The sequence below is a fragment of the Aethalodelphis obliquidens genome, unplaced genomic scaffold (genome assembly GCF_003676395.1).
Source record: "Aethalodelphis obliquidens isolate GAN/ISIS:26980383/991018 unplaced genomic scaffold, ASM367639v1 scaffold4, whole genome shotgun sequence".
Lineage (NCBI taxonomy): Eukaryota > Metazoa > Chordata > Mammalia > Artiodactyla > Delphinidae > Aethalodelphis > Aethalodelphis obliquidens.
This window is the reverse complement of record NW_020837948.1, coordinates 22,496,478-22,516,771: the sequence shown is the minus strand read 5'-3', so window position 1 is coordinate 22,516,771 and position 20,294 is coordinate 22,496,478. Positions and strand designations below refer to the sequence as shown.

The window sequence follows — 20,294 nt, the reverse complement described above, 5'->3', positions numbered from 1 at the left end:
AAAAAAAAAAAAAAAAAAGAAATAAAGAAAGAAGATAAAGTAAAATAAAATAAAGTAAGATAAAATATAATAAATTTATTAAAATAAGAAATAATTATTAAGAAAAAAATTTTTTAAAAAAACGGACGGATAGAACCCTAGGACAAATGGTGGAAGCAAAGCTATACAGACAAAATCTCACACAGAAGGATACATATACACACTCACAAAAAGAGGAAAAGAGGGAAAAATCATAAATCTTGCTCTCAAAGTCCACCTCCTCAATTTGGGATGATTCGTTGTCTATGCACATATTCCACAGATGCAGGGTACCTCAAGTTGATTGTGAAGCTTTAGTCCGCTGCTCCTGAGGCTGCTGGGAGAGATTTCCCTTTTTCTTCTTTGTTCTCACAGCTCCCAGGGGCTCAGCTTTGGATCCCGCCCCGCCTCTGCGTGTAGGTCGCCGGAGGGCGTCTGTTCTTCGCTCAGACAGGACGGGGTTAAAGGAGCAGCTGCTTCAGGAGCTCTGGCTCACTCAGGCCGTGGGGAGGTAGGGGCATGGAGTGCGGGGCGGACCTGCGGCGGCAGAGGCCGGCGTGACGTTGCACCAGCCTGAGGCGTGCCGTGCGTTCTCCTGGGAAGTGTTCCCTGGATCCCGGGACCCTGGCAGTGGCGGGCTGCACAGTCTCCCCGGAAGCAGGGTGTGGACAGTGACCTGTGCTCGTACACAGGCTTCTTGGTGGTGGCAGCAGCAGCCTTAGCGTCTCATGCCCATCTCTGGGTCCGCGCTTTTAGCCGTGGCTTGCGCCAGTCTCTGGAGCTCCTTTAAGCAGTGCTCTTAATCCCCTCTCCTCACGCACCAGGAAACAAAGAGGGAAGAAAAAGTCTCTTGCCTCTTCGGCAGGTCCAGACTTTTCCCCTGGACTCCCTCCCTCCCAGCCAGCCGTGGTGCACTAACCCCCTGCAGGCTGTGTTCACGCTGCCAACCCCAGTGCTCTCCCTGCGCTCCAACCGAAGTCCAAGCCTCAGCTCCCAGCCCCGCCCGCCCCGGCAGGTGAGCAGACAAGCCTCTCGCGCTGGTGAGTGCCTGTCGGCCCTGCTCCTCTGTGCGGGAATTTCTCCGCTTTGCCCTCTGCACCCCTGTTGCTGTGCTCTCTTCCGCGGCTCCGAAGCTCTCCCCCGTCCGCCACCTGCAGTCTCCTCCCGTGAAGGGGCTTCCTAGTGTGTGGAAACCTTTCCTCCTTCACACCTCCCTTCCACTGGTGCAGGTCTCGTCCCTATCCTTTTGTCTCTGTTTATTCTTTTTTCTTTTGCCCTACCCGGGTACGTGGGGGGTTTCTTGCCTTTTGGAAGGTCTGAGATCTTCTGCCAGCGTTCAGTAGGCGTTCTGTAGGAGTTGTTCCACGTGTAGATGTATTTCTGGTGTATCAGTGTGGAGGAAGGTGATCTCCGCCTCATACTCTTCCGCCATCTTCCCCTTGTCTCTCCCAGGATTATTTTTGAACTACAAAATTTTACATGTTATTGCAAAAGAGTGAAATAGCACACTTTCTGAGGAACCACTGTTCTCAACTTAGTGAATAGCCTTCTGGGCTTTTCTCATTGTGTGGACACATTCAAACGTTTTATTATGCAGCTTCCTCTGAAAAGATAAGCCTTTGGCTTCAGAGCATCAGGGAACTGGAGCAAGCAGGCTGCCACTTTCCAAAAATCACTACTGCTTTTCCTAATCACTGCTTAATTGTTTCTGTTTAGATACGCATCTGGGCCCGGAAAGAAGCCATCGCAGCTGGAAATGCAGACTTTGCTTTGAACATCACAGGTCCCATCTTCTCTTTTCTGGAGGATTTATTTAATATTAGTTACCCTCTTCCAAAAACAGGTGAGGCATCTTCCCTTACAATGTATTTGATTTCCTATTATGGGGGCCCTGGGTTGAGATCAAAAGGTACCTAGACGGGCCTCCAAGGACCCATTGGCACTTTGCTATTTTTGCTGTTTCAGAGTTAGCCCCGCTGGCTTCCCATCATTATGTCCTACACCTTCCTAAACACACAGGGGCCTGTCTGTTCTTTCCCTGCATCGTTCCATGTGCCCAGTAAGTGCTCGGAGAGCTACCTAGCTTTAGATTCCTCCTGGATACTCACTGGCAACTTACATCCTCCAGACCCTGTCTTCTCTCTTGCATTCTGTCCTTTCCTCTCATAACGTGAGTGTGCGATGCAGTGTTCTGCATCCTTTTAGCCGCTTGTGTGAGTTACTCCAGTTCACTTCAGTAAGGTTTTGTTGGTTTTTCAAAAAATATTCTCTAGCTGTGAGTCATTGGATTAGGACCTGGGGGTCCCATCTGTGAATTTTTGTTGTATAAAATTGGGATCATGTGTGAACATAATATGATCCTCGAAGGAATATGTAAACATTTTATTTCTCATAGATCTGTATGGAATGTCCTTAAAATTATGTGAGCCACTCAGCTCAGAAAGTTGTTCCATGTTTTTTCTATCAAAATTAAGGGTATCATGTAAGTGTGTTTTGTTCCTCTGACAGGTTAGTTAGTTGAAGTCTTGGGGAAAAGTATGTTTGGCCTTTACTGGCATATAGTAGAAGGAAAGTGGGGAGTAAAAATTGGGGAGCTCAAGCCTCTTGAACACTGGGAAGCCAGGGGCTCTGCAGCTCAAGACTTCTGCTGAGGAGGGATGGGGAGTGAAGGAATGGGGACTAGCCTTGGCCCCCTCACGGATCCCAGAGGTGATACCTGTCATTTAGAAAGTTGGAGGCGGCAGGAATCTGGGCATGGAGACCAAGTTCTGGCACTTCTGTGGCTGGAAGATCTCAAGATAACCCTTGTCTAGGCAAGCAAATTTCCATTTGTCTTTATTTAGATAAGGAGAAGTCCAGAGTTATTCTTGATATCCTGTTCTGTCAAAGCATCTCCTCCATCCAGTTAGTCACCTCCTTATTATCTCCACATCCATCCACTTCTTCCCATCCCCCTCATACTCCCTAGTTTGCATCACCAACAGCTTGACCACAACAGCTCTCACTTAGTTTCACCACTTTCGCTCTTGTCTCCTCCAATCCATCTTCCACACTGAGGCCAGAGGGATTTTTCCAAAGCAAAATCTGATCATGTTACTATCCTCTAAAACCTCTCTGTGGCTTCCCATTTGAAGATAAAGTCCAAATTCCACACCCTGTCTTTGTAACAATGCATCTTTTGCCAACCTCTTGGGGCTTTTCACAGTTTCTCAGAGTAGGAGGGATGCTCTAACACCATCCCTATCCTCTCCTACACTTTCATCTTCCTCTCCTCTCCTTCAGGCTCTTGCGCATGCAGTTTGCACATCCTGCCATACCTTTTACCCAACAGGTTGATTCTTATATTTCTCAACTCAGTGCCCCCTCCTCCATGAAGTTTTCCCTGACTCCATCTCTCATGCTTCCACAGCATCCTGTGCACCCCTGCATTCAAGCTCTTGACCTAATAGATCCTAATCATCTCCCCCAGTAGGTCGAGGGCAAGTTGAGGGTCAGGATCTTGACTGTCCTTTTTTAAGTACTCTCAGAGACTATGACAGTGCTTCTCTCAGAGTGGTAAACAGTAAACATTTTTTTTGGGAGGGGGGCGGAGGAATAAATACATGCAATGAGTTCAGTAATTCCATGTAAATTGTGGCTAGATTACCAACTCTTGGAAGTCAGGGTTATATTGGCACTTTTTTTGTATCTTTCATAGCATCTCAGCCAATGTTGCTCTGTGAGCACACATGCAGGTGGTGCTTAGTCAAAACCGCATTTTGATAGATGATTAAAATAAGGAGTTTCAGGCTTCGCTGGTGGCACAGTGATTGATAGTCCACCTGCCGATGCAGGGGACACGGGTTCGTGCCCCAGTCCGAGAAGATCCCACATGCCGCGGAGTAACTGCACCCGTGAGCCATGGCCGCTGAGCCTGCGCGTCCGGAGCCTGTGCTCCGCAGTGGGAGAGGCCACAACAGTGAGAGGCCCGTGTACCACAAAAAAAAAAAAAAATTAAAAATAAATAAAATAAGGAGTTTCTCTATTACTGGATCTTTAAGAGAAAGATAAACTAATGTTTCCTAATTACTTTAACTTTTGGTTGAGTCATTTAAAAACAAGAACAAACACACACACAAAAAAAGCAAGAAAGCCAAACCTTCCCTATCAGCATTTCCCACATACTCCTTACCCTTTACTCTCAGTGAGTCAGGTGAAAAGCCTTTTTATTTATTTCTTCCATGGTGTTCTTTTAGCTTACCTTCTTGAGGCTTGCTCAGTTGAATTCTAAGCCTCAGAATCTAAACGATGTGTATATATCTATTACATAGGATAGCATTTTTTTCTTTCTTTCTGCTTTTTTTATTTAAGTATAGTTGATTTACAATGTTTCAGGTGTACAGCAAAGTGATTCAGTTAGATACATATCTATTCTTTTTCAGATTCTTTTCCGTTATAGGTTATTATAAGATACTGAATATAGTTCCCTGTGCTATACAGTAGGTCCTTGTTCTATATCTATTTTATATATAGCAGTGTGTATCTGTTTACCCCAAATTCCTGATTTAGCCCTTTCCCCCTTACCCCTTTGGTAACCATAAGTTTGTTTTCTGTCTGTGAGTCTATTTCTGTTTTTAAAATAAGTTCATTTGTATCAATATTTTAGATTCCCCATATATGACAGTTGTCTTTCTCTGTCAGACTTATTTCACTTAGTATGACAATCTCTAGGTCCATCATATTGCTGCAAATGGCATTATTTCATTTTTTTATGGATGAGTAATATTTCATTATTTATACACACACACACACACACACACACACACACACACACACACGCATTCATCTGTTGATGGATATTTAGGTTGTATCCATGTCTTGACTATTGTGAATAGTGCTGCTATGAACATTGGGGTGCATGTATCTTTTCAAATTAGAGTTTTCGTCTTTAGAACAACATTTTTTTTTCTGTGTTGCTATCATTTTAATTCACTCTGTTTAAAGTCAGAAGTGGACTGAAATATCAAAATATTACAGAGATGATAGAGTTGGCTGTTTGGGTTGTAAGTTTTGAAAGAAAAAGTGGCATCATGATGCTTTTAGGAATAAATATGGGCATTTGAGATTTGCAAACTTTTAAAATGGCAACTTCCCTTATAAGTTTTTATTTTACTCTTAACTTGTAACTATATCAGGCTAATGATATGTATTGTACATCCCAGCATGATCTGTATTTTTGTAATAGTAAAACTCAAGTACAATATAAATCATAAAGCAATGAAATAATGACCATAATCAATTAGAAGCTACTGAGTAAATGAGAATCACCTATTACTTTCCTAGGTGCTCTGTGAATGCAGAAGTAGATGGCTGAGGCTCTCTGTTCAAGTAGCTCAGTTAGGGAGATAGCTTCTACATGTTAAAAGCAAAAGCAACAAATTGCTAAGTATGAGATAACGTACTGGGTAAAAAAAAACTCTTAAAAGAAAAAGGATTGATAACTGGTAATGGGAGTAGCCCAAATATATAAAGAACACCTACAAATAAATAAGAAAAATACAATATAAAAAAACAAGTAAAAGATATATGAATAGATGTTTTACAGAAAAGGAAATAGATATGACTAATAAACTTATGGAGCGATACTTAGCCTCATTAAGCAATCTGAGAAATGAATATCCAAGGCCACAGTGAGGCACCATTTCATACCACTCAGTTGTCAAAGAGTAGGCATTCTGACAAATGCCAATAGAAAGTGACGTTGTTGAAGGGAGTATCAGTTGTTACAACTTTGAAACTTATTTGTTATCTTACAATGTTGATCATTAGAATACCTTAAAACTCAGTAATTCCATTGCTAGATATACCCCAAGAGGAATTTGGGCATATACGTGCCAGAAGACATGTGCAAGAATGTTCATAGCCACACTTTTCGTACTAGCCCCAAACTGAAAGCAACCAAAATGGTCACCGATAGGAGAATGGATAGATACAGTGTGGTTCATTCACACAACGGGAAACTATCCAGCAATAAAAATGAAACACTCTTTCTAAAGTTTAAAAACAAAAGAAACCTAAACAATATAATATTTAGGCAATATTATATGTAATATTAGCAACAATATATATATTCCCTTGGTTTTTCTTAAACAATGGAATGATAAACACCAAGTTCAGGATAGTGGTGAATCTCTGGAAGAATAAGCCGAAGGTTGAGTTGAGAAGGAGCACAGAGGAAGATGTAAGTCAGCTGTTCCCAAATGTTACCATGCACTGGAATCACTTGCAAGGCTGGTTAAACCACAGATTGCTGCTCCTGACCCCAGAGTTTCTGATTCAGTAGGTCTGGGGTTGGTCCCAGAATTTTTATTTCTGATAAGCTCCCTGGTGGTGCTGATGCTGCCAGTCTGGAAATCAGAATACGAGTTATTAATAATAATCTAAATTAGGCACAGGCAAGCAATCAAATCTGGCCCACCGCCTATTTTTGTATGGTCCATGAGCTAAGATTGGTTTTTACAATTTTAAATGGTTGAAAAAAATCAAAGGAATAGGGCTTCCCTGGTGGCCCAGTGGTTGAGAGTCCACCTGCCGATGCGGGGGACACGGGTTCGTGCCCCGGTCTGGGAAGATCCCACATGCCGCGGAGCGGCTGGGCCCGTGAGCCATGGCCGCTGAGCCTGTGCGTCTGGAGCCTGTGCTCCGCAACGGGAGAGGCCACAACAGTGAGAGGCCCGTGTACCAAAAAAAAAAAAAAAATTTGATTTTAAATAGACTTTATTTTTTAGAGCAGTTTTAGGTTTACAGAAAAATTGTGCCCAAGGTGTAGAGAGTCCTCATATACCTCCTCTCCCTCCCCTTGTCCCCAACCCCAGTTTCTCCTATTGTTAACGTCTGACATTGGTGTGGCTTTTTTAAAAATTACAATTGATGAACCTGTATTGATACATTTTTATTAACTAAAGTCCATAGTTTACATTAGAGTTTACTCTTTGTGTTGTACAGTTCTGTGAGTTTTGACAAATGTATATAGTAATGACAGGTCTCTACCATTACAGTATCATACAGATAGTTTCACTGTCATAAAAAATCCCCTGTGCTCTACCTATTCATTCTCCCTCTTTTCCCCAAGTCCCTGATAACTACTGATCTTTTACTGTCTCTATAGTTTTGCCTTTTCCATACTGTTATATACTAACTGGAATCATACCATGTGTGGCTTTTTCAGACTGGCTCCTTTCACTTAGTGACATGCATTTAAGTTTTCTCCGTGTCCTTTCATAGCTTGATAGCTCTTTTTTTTTTTTTTTTCTTTTTGCGGTACGCGGGCCTCTCATTGCTGTGGCTTCTCCCGTTGTGGAGCACAGGCTCCGGACGCGCAGGCTCAGTGGCCATGGCTCACTGGCCCAGCCGCTCCGCGGCATGTGGGATCTTCCCAGACCGGGGCACGAACCCGTGTCCCCTGCATTGGCAGGCGGACTCTCAACCACTGCGCCACCAGGGAAGCCCAGCTCATTTCTTTTTATCACTGAATAGTACTCTGTTGTATGGCTGTACTACAGTTTCTTTATCCATTCACCTATTAAAAGACATCTTGATTGCTTCCAAGTTTGGGCAGTTATGAATAAGACTGCTATAAATATTCATGTGCATGTTTCTGACATAAGTTTGTGACTCATTTGGGTAAATACCTAGGATCTCAGTTGCTAGACTGTATAGTCAGCCTATGTTTAGCCTTATAAGAAATTGCCAAATTGTCTTCTGAAGTGGCTGTACCATTTTGCATTCCCACCAGCAATGAATGAGAGTCTTTGTTGTTCCACATCTTCTCCAGCATTTGGTGTTTTGTTTTGAATTGGTGTGTCATGGTATCTCATTGTCATTTTAATTTGAAAATTCCTAATGACATATGATGTTGAGCATGTTTTCATCTGTTTATTTGCCATTTGTATCTCTTTAGTGAAGTGTCTATTTAGATCTTTTGCTAATTTTGTAAAGTTATTTTCTTATTGTTGAGTTTCAAGGGTTCTTTGTATATTTTGAATATAGGTCCTTTGTCAAAAGTACTTAATTTTCATATAGTCAAAACAGTTTATTTTCTGGCTCTGTCTTTGGTATGTCTTTAAAGCTTTCTTTCCCCTTAAATTATAAATATTTACTTGCATTTTTCTTTCAGTAATTTTATGATTTCATTTTGAGATGTTTGTATCTGGAAGTCTCAAATTTTGAGGAAGAGATGATTTCATTTTTCCCTCCATTTAAATCCACTTAGATATAATTGCTTTGCCTACTTTTGACAACCGTGCAATGGAAAACTGGGGACTGTTGATGTTTGATGAGTCATTATTGTTGCTGCAACCAAATGATAAACTAACAGAAAAAAAGACTGTGATCTCCTATATTGTCTCCCACGAGATTGGACATCAGGCACGTGGTAAAACGTTCTTTCTTATTTCACATGAAAATATTCTCCAGCTGCTGTACCAAAAGTAGCGACCCCCCCAAACCCTGCTGTACACCAAATTTTAAAAATTATTTGAAAAGTGGGTCACTGAAAGAAAACAAGGAAGGATCTGTGTAATCAGATCCTGGGTGGATTTGAACTATTGGTGATAAATCACAGTGATGAGAACTTAAAGAACATTCGCAGGTCATATATTTATATCCAAAGAGTAACTGTGTTCCACAAAGTTCTCTTCAGGAAAAGTAAGCCAAGCAGAGCTATGATTATTTGCTTTCCATTCCATCTTAAAATAGAGATATTCAAAAAAGTCACTGGAAGATATCCACATTTCATTAGCAGATTATTACAAACTTTTTTTTTTGAGAGAAGTTACAAGTTAAAGGATTATAGTCAATATACTAGTGTCAGTGAGGTGAGCAGTAATTAATCCTTGAGCTGCATCCCCAAAGGTGATGTAAGCAGGATTTATTTCATTAGATCTGTATGCTTTTATGCTGTGATTTTTGAAGTTTAGTTATTTGATTTGATGGAGATTCTCACATCTGCATTTTGACCTTTATAAATCAAGTTTGTCAAGAAAGACGTCATCTAAACTATGATATTGTTATCTTTTTGTTATATGGACTCCTAAGCAGTTTTGGAGAAGAGTGATTTACTGGGATTGAATAACACCCTGTTACACAGTCAACACATGCTTTCACAAGTTTTGATCAGTCACCCAAAGTGTCATTTTTTATTATAGCCTAAATGACACATTGTTTTGGAATACAGGCTGCTATTAGTTCATCACAGCTGTTATATAAGAATTTGGTTAAATACCAGGACGTGGATTTGTTGGTTTTGGAAATTACTGTGTTTTTCTTTCCTGATTCTATTTATCATCTGTTTGACAGTTTCTTTCTGGTAAGCTCAAATAGAAAATAATTATAGCTGTACCACTTTGCAGAACATATGAATACTTGAGTGATTTTTACATGGTGCACATCAAATCATGTCCTGAAAGCACAGTCATTGCTTACAGCAAGATCCTAATGTAGTCTGTTTAGAGATATAACATTCTGTAATTAGTAGGTGGTAAGTAAACTTTCAGGACTTCTGCTTTAACTTAACTTTGGGGCAAAATGGACAATTTAAGAACTGCTACTCTAGCTTACCTTATTTTTTAACATCACAATTTTAAAACAAAAATTGCTTTCAATCATTGAATGTGAAATGATTATTTTAGAAGAAATGCATGACTGACATCTCTTCATGTTAAAACAGCGTCATTTTGGAGTCCTGTTTCCAAGTTTATCACTGATAGCAAAATGCATTTAATTTTGTCTTTGACCTTACATTTATTTCACATGCAATTACAATAAATTTTTCTTAAATTGAATTTAAGAATTTTTTTTTCCCAACTCTAAAAGTGGTTTGGAAACTTGGTTACCATGAATTGGTGGAACAATATCTGGCTCAATGAAGGTTTTGCATCTTATTTTGAGTTTGGAGTAATTAACGACTTCAATCCGAAACTCCCAAGGGTAAGTAGTTTGTTAAGTTAATTATAATTTTTTTTCCCTTAATTATAAAAGTAATGCATGTTTATTGTGGAAAGTGTGTAAAATACAGAAAAATATAAGGAATATTAAATTATCTGTAATACCAGAGTTGATCACTTTTATCTTTTTGGTATGTTTTCTTTTTCCAGACTTTTATTATTATAAATATTCCTAAAAGACAATTACACAAAAATGTGTAATACCCTTTCTACTTCATACTATATCAAGAGCATTTTCACAAATCATTAAATCATTTTTGAAAACAAGATTTTTAAGGGTTGCCTAATATTTTATCATATCACCTTATAAGGTGTATATATGTAATATTTCCCTACTATTAGATTTTAGGTTATTTTCATTTATTTCTACCTAGACTAAATTTTAAAGCACTTGTAATCAGTAGTCTATGGCTTTAATGATAAGAATATGCTATGTTATATACTATAAATATTATGTTACATATAATATAGCTGATATTACATATAATACTAATAGCTGATATTGTATCTATTATAGCTGATATTCTTTTGCTGTTTTGAGTAAATAGTAATATGGAAAAATAAACTTATGGATGGGCAAATCTGATTATTTCAACTGTAAGTTATGGTTCTAATATTTTATTTAGAGTAATTAGATAGTGCTTTCAGAATCGCATGATAAAGCCAAATTGATTTTATTTGTTTTATGTGTTTAAATGTTTAAATTTAATACCATCTTTTGACACAGACCTCACTTTTTCACTCCAAGCCAGGGGTCCTTTCTCCCCCTCTGTTCCTGCCTCCTGCCATCCCTCTGATGCTCAGAGCTGCTGTTTCTGCTGCTCTTTGCTGGCCTCTCTCTCATCTCCCCTCCCAAGTGTTTCCAAGGCTCAGCTTTTGGCCTCTTTCCTCCCTTCCCTACCCTCGCTCATTCAGAGTATATTGCCATTTGAAATGCTGATCTCCACTGGCCAGATCTTCTTTACAGGCTAAATTTATTCACTTTGATGGAGAGTCTAAGACTGTGTTCTTTCTATTATATTGGTTGTAAATTTTCCCTCTTAGGAAAGGAGGGAGATGGTAGGTAGATATTTGGTTTTTGTTGATTAAAAGGTTGGCAGAATAAAAAGTTGACAGACCTCTCTTGGTGCCACAGAAACTTAAAAAAAAAAAAAATCCTTTTTTACCTGTTAGTGAAATTGTACTTTCTGGGAAGCACTGATGTAGCAGCCTCTTACTGCCCCAGTTCCATGCCACCCACTCTGCCCTTTGCAAACATTGTATAAAATGCCCACCATCACATAGTCCAGCCATTCTGCAGTACCTCTGCTCTTCCTCCCCTGGATTGGGCATTATTATATAGATCAGCAGAATGAAGTATTGAAAAGTTAATTGACTCGCCCAAGGTCATTTGCCTGATTGAGGCAGAACTGTGATTACATTCCAGTTACCTGGGTCTAGTCTGAAGATGAGGATAATGAGGATAATAACAATAATACTGTATTTACCATTCACTGAGTACTTAGGATTTATCTGCCTGGTAGTGTAAGTTCTATACATATATCATCTTACTCAATCTTCAAAATAATCATATGAGTATAGTTGTTATTTTTTTCTATTTTCTATTGAGGAAACTGAGGCATAGAAGCATTAGGTAAGTTATTCAAGGTCTCACAGTTATTAAAGGTCAGAGATGAGAGTCAGTTCCAGGTTTCTCTAACTGCAAAGCCCATGCCTTTAACCTCTGTGCTCTGCAGAGAAAACACCTGGGAGTGTTCTCGTTCTCAAGGAGTTTATGGTGTGTGTGTATATGTTCATTATATGACTCTTTGCATATACATAAACTTTATACACATACAGTAAATCTCAGTTGTCTTCAATAGTCCTTTCCGTATACTCTATACCTACAAAATTGTTTATATCTCTCTTTTATAAAGTAGCATCTACACATGGTTAGTGTCATCTATAACTGTTTTTGAAAGCATTTGGTTGTATTCCAAATTAACTCTGTGCTGAGAGTCAATATGGAAAGAAATTGCATTCCCATAAAACAATTAGATTCACCCTGTGTGTCCTTAATTGAATAGACTATACTATCAATATCAGTTACCTCTTAATGCAACTAAAATGGCTAAGATTACCATATCTGGAAACAGTGATGAAAACATATTACTAATGTTTTTGAAGCTAAGATGGTAAGCTTATCCTCTCTTTTACCATTTAGTTATTTCTTTTTATCATTGATTCTATATTTTTTTGTTTTATTTGTTTTTATACAGCATATTCTTATTAGTTATCCATTTTATACATATTAGTGTATATATGTCAATCCCAATCTCCCAATTCATCACAACACCACCTCCACCCCTGCCGCTTTCCCCGCTGGGTGTCCATACGTTTGTTCTCTGCATTTCTGTCTCAGTTTCTGCCCTGAAAACCAGTTCATCTGTACCATTTTTCAGGGTTCCACATATATACGTTAATATACGATATTTGTTTTTCTCTTTCTGACTTACTTCACTCTGTATGACAGTCTCTAGATTCATCCACGTCTCTACAAATGACCCAATTTCATTCCTTTTAATGGCTGAGTAATATTCCATTGCATATATGTACCACATCTTCTTTATCCATTCACCTGTCGATGGGCATTTAGGTCACTTCCATGACCTGGCTATTGTAAAGAGTGCTGCAATGAACATTAGGGTGCATGTGTCTTTTTCAATTGTGGTTTTCTCTGGGTATATGCCCAGTAGTGGGATTGCTGGGTCATATGGAAATTCTATTTTTAGTTTTTTAAGGAACCTCCATACTGTTCTCCATAGTGGCTGTATCAATTTACATTCCCACCAACAGTGCAAGAGGGTTCCCTTTTCTCTACACCCTCTCCATCATTTGTTGTTTGTAGATTTCCTGATTATGCCCATTCTAACTGGTGTGAGGTGGTACCTCATTGTAGTTTTTTTTTTTGGCGGTACGTGGGCCTCTCACTGTTGTGGCCTCTCCCATTGCGGAGCACAGGCTCCGGACGCGCAGGCTCAGTGGCCATGGCTCATGGACCTAGCCACTCCGCGGCATGTGGAATCTTCCCGGACCAGGGCACGAACCCACGTCCCCTGCATCGGCAGGTGGACTCTCAACCACTGCGCCACCAGGGAAGCTCCTCATTGCAGTTTTGATTTGCATTTCTCTAATAATTAGTGATGTTGAGCAGCTTTTCATGTGCTTCTTGGCCATCTGCTATGTCTTCTTTGGAGAAATGTCTATTTAGGTCTTCTGCCCATTTTTGGATTGGGTTGTTTTTTTTTTAATATTGAGCTGCATGAGCTGTTTATATATTTTAGAAATTGATCCTTCGTCCATTGATTCATTTCCAAATATTTTCTCCCATTCTGAAAGCTGTCTTTTCATCTTGTTTGTAGTTTCCTTTGCTGTGCAAAAGCTTTTAAGTTTCAGTAGGTCCCATTTGTTTATTTTTGTTTTTATTTCCATTACTCTAGGAGGTGGATCAAAAAAGATCTTGCTGGAATTTATGTCAAAGAGTGTTTTGTAGTGTCCAGTCTTACATTTAAGTCTCTAATCCATTTTAAGTTTATTTTTGTGTATGGTGTTAGGGAGTGTTCTAATTTCATTCTTTTACATGTAGCTGTCCAGTTTTCCCAGCACAACTTATTGAAGAGACTGTCTTTTCTCCATTGTCTATACTTGCCACCTTTGTCACAGATTAGTTGACCATAGGTGCGTGGGTTTATCTCTGGGCTTTCTATCCTGTTCCATTGATCTATATCTCTGTTTTTGTGCCAGTACCATATTGTCTTGATGACTGTAGCTATGTAGTATAGTCTGAAGTCAGGAAGTCTGATTCCTCCAGCTCTGTTTTTTTTCCCCTCAAGATTTCTTTTGCTATTCGGGGCCTTTTGTGTCTCCATAAAAATTTTAAGATTTTTTGTTCTAGTTCTGTAAAAAATGCCATTGGTAATTTGATAGGGATTGCATTGAATCTGTTGATTGCTTTGGGTAGTATAGTCATTTTCACAATATTGATTCTTCCAATCCAGGAACATGGTATATCTCTCCATCTGTTTGTATCATCGTTGATTTCTTTCATCAGTGTCTTATAGTTTTCTGCATATAGGTTTTTCTCTGCCTAGGTAGGTTTATTCCTAGGTGTTTTATTCTTTTTGTTGCAATGGTAATGGGAATATTTCCTTAATTTCTCTTTCAGATTTTTCATCATTAGTGTATAGGAATGCAAGAGATTTCTGTGCATTAATTTTGTATCCTACAACTTTACCAAATTCATTGATTAGCTCTAGTAGTTTTCTGGTGGCATCTTTGGGACTCTCTGTGTATAGTATCATGTCATCTGAAACAGTGACAGTTTTACATCTTCCTTTCCAGTTTGGATTCCTTTTATTTCTTTTTCTTCTCTGATTGCCGTGGCTAGGACTTCCAAAACTATGTTGAATAATAGTGGTGAGAGTGGACATCCTTGTCTTGTTCCTGATCTTAGAGGAAATACTATCAGTTTTTCACCATTGGGAATGTTTGCTGTGGGTTTGTCATATATGGCCTTTATTATGTTGAGGTAGGTTCCCTCTATGCCCACTTTCTGAAGACTTTTTACCATAAATGGGTGTTGAATTTTTTCAAAAGCTTTTTCTGCATCTATTGAAATGATCATATGGTTTTTATTCTTCATTTTTTTAATATGGTGTATCAATTGATTGATGTGCGTATATTGAAGAATCCTTGCATCCCTAGGATAAATCCCACTTGTTCATGGGGTATGATCCTTTTAATGTGTTGTTGGATTCTGTTTGCTAGTATTTTATTGAGGATTTTTGCATCTATATTCATCAGTGATATTGGTCTGTAATTTTCTTTTTTTGTAGTATCTTTGTCTGGTTTTGGTATCAGGGTGATGGTGGCCTCATAGAATGAGTTTGGGAGTGTTCCGTCCTCTGCAATTTTTTGGAAGGGTTTGAGAAGGATGGGTGTTAGCTCTTCTCTAAATGTTTCATAGAATTCACCTGTGAAGCCATCTGGTCCTGGACTTTTGTTTGTTGGAAGATTTTTAATCACAGTTTCAATTTCATTACTTGTGATTGGTCTGTTCATATTTTCTATTTCTTTCTGGTTCAGTCTTGGAAGGTTATACCTTTCTAAGAATTTATGCATTTCTTCCAGGTTGTCCATTTTATTGACATAGAGTTTCTTGTAGTAGTCTCTTTTGGTGCTTTGTATTTCTGAGGTGTCTGTTGTAACTTCTCCTTTTTCATTTCTAACTTTATTGATTTGAGTCCTCTCCCTCTTTTTCTTGATGAGTCTGGCTATGGCTTATCAATTTTGTTTATATTCTCAAAAAACCAGCTTTTTAGTTTTATTGATCTTTGCTCTTTTTTTCTATTTCATTTATTTCTGCTCTGATCTTTATGATTTCTTTCCTTCTACTAACTTTGGGTTTTGTTTGTCCTTCTTTCTCTAGTTCCTTTTAGATGTAAGTTTAGATTGTTTATTTGAGATTTTTCTTGTTAATTGAAGTAGGCTTGTATTGCTATAAACTTCCCTCTTAGAACTGCTTTTGCTGCATCCCATAGGTTTTGGGTCATCGTGTTTCCATTGTCATTTGTTTCTAGGTATTTTTTGATTTCCTCTTTGATTTCTTCAGTGATCTCTTGGTTTTTAAGTAATGTATTTTTTAGCCTCCATGTGTTTTTATTTTTTACAGATTTTTTCCTGTAATTGATATCTAGTCTCATAGTATTGTGGTCGGAAAAGAAACTTGATATGACTTCAATTTCTTAAATTTACCAAGGCTTGATTTGTGACCCAAGATGTGATGTATCCTGTAGAATGTTCCATTAAAGTGTTATCTGTTCTTTTTGGATGGAATGTCCTATAAATATGAATTAAATCTACCTGGTCTATTGTCACTTAAAGCTTGTGTTTCCTTAGTAATTTTCTGTTTGGATGATCTGTCCATTGGTGTAAGTGAGGTGTTAAAGTCCCCCACTATTATTGTGTTACTGTCAATTTCCTCTTTTATAGCTGTTAGCAGTTGCCTTATGTATTTAGGTGCTCCTATTTTGGGAGCATATATATTTATAATTGTTACGTCTTATTCTTGGATTGATCCCTTGATCATTACGTAGTGTCCTTCCTTGTCTCTTGTAACATTCTTTATTTTGAAGTCTATTTTATCTGTTATGAATATTGCTACTCCAGCTCTCATTTGATTTCCATTTGCATGGAATATCTTTTTCCATCCCCTCACTTTCAGTCTGTATGTGTCCCTAGGTCTGAAGTGGATCTCTGTAGACAGCATATATATGGGTCTTGTTTTTGTATCCATTCAGCGAGCCTGTGGCCTTTGGTTGGAGCATTTAATCCATTCACGTTTAAGGTAATTATTGATATGTATGTTCCTATTACCATTTTCTTAATTGTTTTGGGTTTGTTTTTCTAGGTCCTTTTCTTCTCTTGTGTTTCCCACTTAGAGAAGTTCCTTTAGCATTTGTTGTACAGCTGGTTTGCTGGTGCTGAATTCTCTTAGTTTTTGCTTTTCTGTAAAACTTTTGATTTCTCCATTGAATCTGAATGAGATCCTTGCTGGGTATAGTAATTTTGGTTGTAGGTTCTTCCCTTTCATCACTTTAAATGTGTCATGCCACTCCCTTCTGGCTTGTAGAGTTTCTGCTGCGAAATCAGCTGTTAACCTTATGGGAGTTCCCTTATATGTTATTTGTCATTTTTCCCTTGCTGCTTTCAATAGTTTTTCTTTGTCTTTAGTTTTTACCAATTTGATTACTATGTGTCTCGGTGTGTTTCTCCTTGGGTTTATCCTGTATGGGACTCTCTGCACTTCCTGGACTTGGGTGGCTATTTCCTTTCCCATGTTAGGGAAGTTTGGGACTATAATCTCTTCAAATATTTTCTTGGGTCCTTTCTGTCTCTCTTTTCCTTCTGGGACCCCTATAATGTGAATGTTGTTATGTTTAATGTTGTCCCAGAGGTCTGTTAGGCTGTCTTCATTTCTTTTCATTCTTTTTTCTTTATTCTGTTCTGCAGCAGTGAATTCCACCATTCTGTCTTCCAGGTCACTTATCCGTTCTTCTGCCTCAGTTATTCTGTTGAATATTGATTCTTTCCAGTGTATTTTTCATTTCAGTTATTGTATTGTTCATCTCTGTTTGTTTGTTCTTTAATCCTTCTAGGTCTTCATTAAACATTTCTTGCATCTTCTCGATCCTTGCCTCCATTCTTTTTCTGAGGTCCTAGATCATCTTCACTCTCATTATTCTGAATTCTTTTTCTGGAAGGTTGCCTATCTCCACTTCATTTAGTTGTTTTTCTGGGGTTTTATCTTGTTCCTTCATCTGGTACATAGCTCTCTGCCTTTTCATCTTGTCTCTCTTTCTGTGAATGTGGTTTTCATTCCACATGCTGCAGGATTGTAGTTCTTCTTGCTTCTGCTGTCTGCCCTCTGGTGGATGAGGCTATCTAAGAGGCTTGAGCAAGTTTCCTGATGGGAGGGACTGGTGGTGGGTAGAGCTGGCTGTTGCTCTGGTGGGCAGAGCTCAGCAAAACTTCAATCAGCTTGTCTGCTGATGGGTCAGGCTGGGTTCTCTCCCTGTTGGTTGTTTGGCCTGAGGCAACCCAATACTGGAGCCTACCCAGCTTTTTGGTGGGGCTGATGGCGGACTCTGGGAGGGCTCACACCAAGGAGTATTTCCCAGAATCTCTGTCACCAGTGTCCTTGGCCTCACGGTGAGACACAGCCACCCCCCGCCTCTGCAGGAGACCCTCCAACACTAGCAGGTAGGTCTGGTTCAGTCTCCTATAGGGTCACAGCTCCTTCCCCTGGGTTCCGGTGCGCACACTACTTTGTGTGTGCCTTCCAAGAGTGGAGTCTCTGTTTCCCCCAGTCCTGTCAAAGTCCTGCAATCAAATTCTGCTAGGCTTCAAAGTCTGATTCTCTAGGAATTCCTCCTCCCGTTGCTGGACCCCCAGGTTGGGAAGCCTTACATGGGGCTCAGAACCTTCACTCCAGTGTGTGGACTTCTGTGGTATAAGTGTTCTCCAGTTTGTGAGTCACCCACCCAGTAGTTATTTGATTTGATTTTATTGTGATTGCGCCCCTCCTACCATCTCATTGTGGCTTCTCCTTTGTCTTTGGATGTGGGGTATCTTTTTCGGTGAGTTCCAGTGTCTTCCTGTTGATGATTGTTCAGCAGTTAGTTGTGATTCTGGTGCTCTTGCAAGAGGGAGTGAGAGCACATCCTTCTACTCTGCCATCTTGAACCAATGTGCCCTTATCATTGATTCTTAATCACTCTTTTCTGAGTGTACATTTCTCAATCCCATGTTGAGATGAGTGAAATATAACCCTTGCCAGAGGAGTATCAGATCCTGGAGCTTGAGAAAATTGCCATGAGCTTTGTTTTTTAAAAGCTTAAGGCCCTGTTTCAATGATCTTTGAGAGATCAAATCTTTGGCTTCCTTTTAATCTAGTCATTAGATTGAAATTGAGTAAAGAGCATCACAGAACCATATGCAGAAACAGATTTCCATTTTTTCTAACTGGTCTAATTTCAGCTGAAAATTATTAAAGTACGAGATGAATGGGTCATGGTCAAGGATTCAGAACATTCCAATTGGTTTCTTGATCTCTGAAGCTCCAGCTCTGACATTGCTACTCACTGACGTTTTTCCGTCCTTCTTCTGCCTGGTCTAAGGAAGCAGCAGTCTCGGTGGAGGGAAAGGGCACATGAGGGCCTGGCAGCCTGTCAGATCTCGCTATGCTTTTATGATCACTGTAAGCTGAGGCAAGTAGCTGAACATTTCTGAGCTTTCATTCCTCATCTGTAAAATAAGTTTTATACAGTCATTCAATAGGTTATTGAGTATCTAACAGGCACTGTTGTGACAGCCACCATTTTACTAAGCACTCATTATGTGCTTATAGAGTATTATGTACATTATCTGACTCAAGCCTCCAAACAACTCTGAAGAAATAATAATAATAATATAATCACAGTAGTGGTTAACCCTTATTGAGCATGCTCTACTTGCCAGTCACAGTGCTAAAAAATTTTATGTAAATTAATTTAGACCTGATAATAATCCAGTGAGGACAGTGTTGCTTCCTGCATTTTCAGAGGTGAAACTGAGTTTCAGAGTGATGAAGTTGGTTGCCTTTTATGAGTCACACAACCCCTAAGAGGCTGCGGTAGGATTCAAATCCAGGCAGCTCACTCCAAAGCCTGTGCTTTTAACCACATTGATATTCCATACAAATTTATTATCATAAATACTGTTATATTTCTTAAGATAATAGTAGATTTAATAGAAACAGGTTTTGTTCTCTGGGATCTCACAGCTTGCAGGAAGAAAGTAATGGTGAGTGTCTAGAATCGCTTTATCCAATCACTGTATGCAGTAGCTAGATAATGCTTTTTAAAATGCTGGTATCACTTTTTACGTAGAGTTTCCCTTCAGGGGTGGAACAGGCTGGGATGAGCATCACCTTATGGGAGGCCCAGAGTAGAAAAACCTGAGGGATGTTGAGGAAGAGGTGTTCGTCTCATTAGTCGCAGTCATCTTGTGTGATTCTGATGAAACCAAGAAGATTATGTAAAACCTTATACCAGGCAGGCAGAAGAGAGACAGACAATTCATTCTGAGAGAGAAAACCCCCACAGAATATGGAAAATGCTATATGTACAAAAATGTTCATTAATACATTTGTTATAACTGCAAACAAAACAAAACAAAACTTGAAGCAACTTAAATGCCTAACTAATAGGGAAATGGTTGTCAACTATGGTCCATCGACGTTATGGAGTATTTTGCAGCTGTGTATTTATTTATTTTAATGTTTTGCTTTTGCAAAAGTTATATCTGCAGTACTTTGAAAAGAAGAAAATCATCTGTGATTTGACCACCCTGTGATAACCATGATTAAGGTTTGGTTTATTTCTTTCCAAGTTATGTTTATTTCACTTACAATGCAGTGGCCATTATTAGGAATAGTTACAAAGATAAGACAGCAAAATTTCTCAATGAATACTATAATAAGTAAATAAAAAAGGTTGTTTTTACAAATATGAGAATAAATAAATAGATAGGAAAAGAAATTGGAAAGAGCTGGACTAACAACATTCTAATGGGAGTTATGTAGGGTGTGGGCTTATGGGTGTTTTTTATTTTTGCTATTTTCTTCATTGTGTTATGGGTCCACAGTGCACACTCTCAAGAGCTCTTGGGTGTTAAATTAGTAAAATCTATACTTAATGAATAAGGTCAGACTTA

The 20,294-nt window shown here is 39.0% G+C and overlaps 1 protein-coding gene across 1 annotated transcript in view; it reads left to right on the top strand.

The window, feature by feature from the left end:
- Positions 1-20,294, top strand: part of LVRN (laeverin) — an 87,229-nt gene that overhangs the window by 38,053 nt on the left and 28,882 nt on the right. The window contains exons 4-6 of the mRNA XM_027099741.1: positions 1,735-1,861; positions 8,270-8,424; positions 9,871-9,984. Of these exons, the coding sequence (XP_026955542.1) occupies positions 1,735-1,861; positions 8,270-8,424; positions 9,871-9,984 (396 nt within the window). The remainder of the gene's footprint in view (positions 1-1,734; positions 1,862-8,269; positions 8,425-9,870; positions 9,985-20,294) is intronic.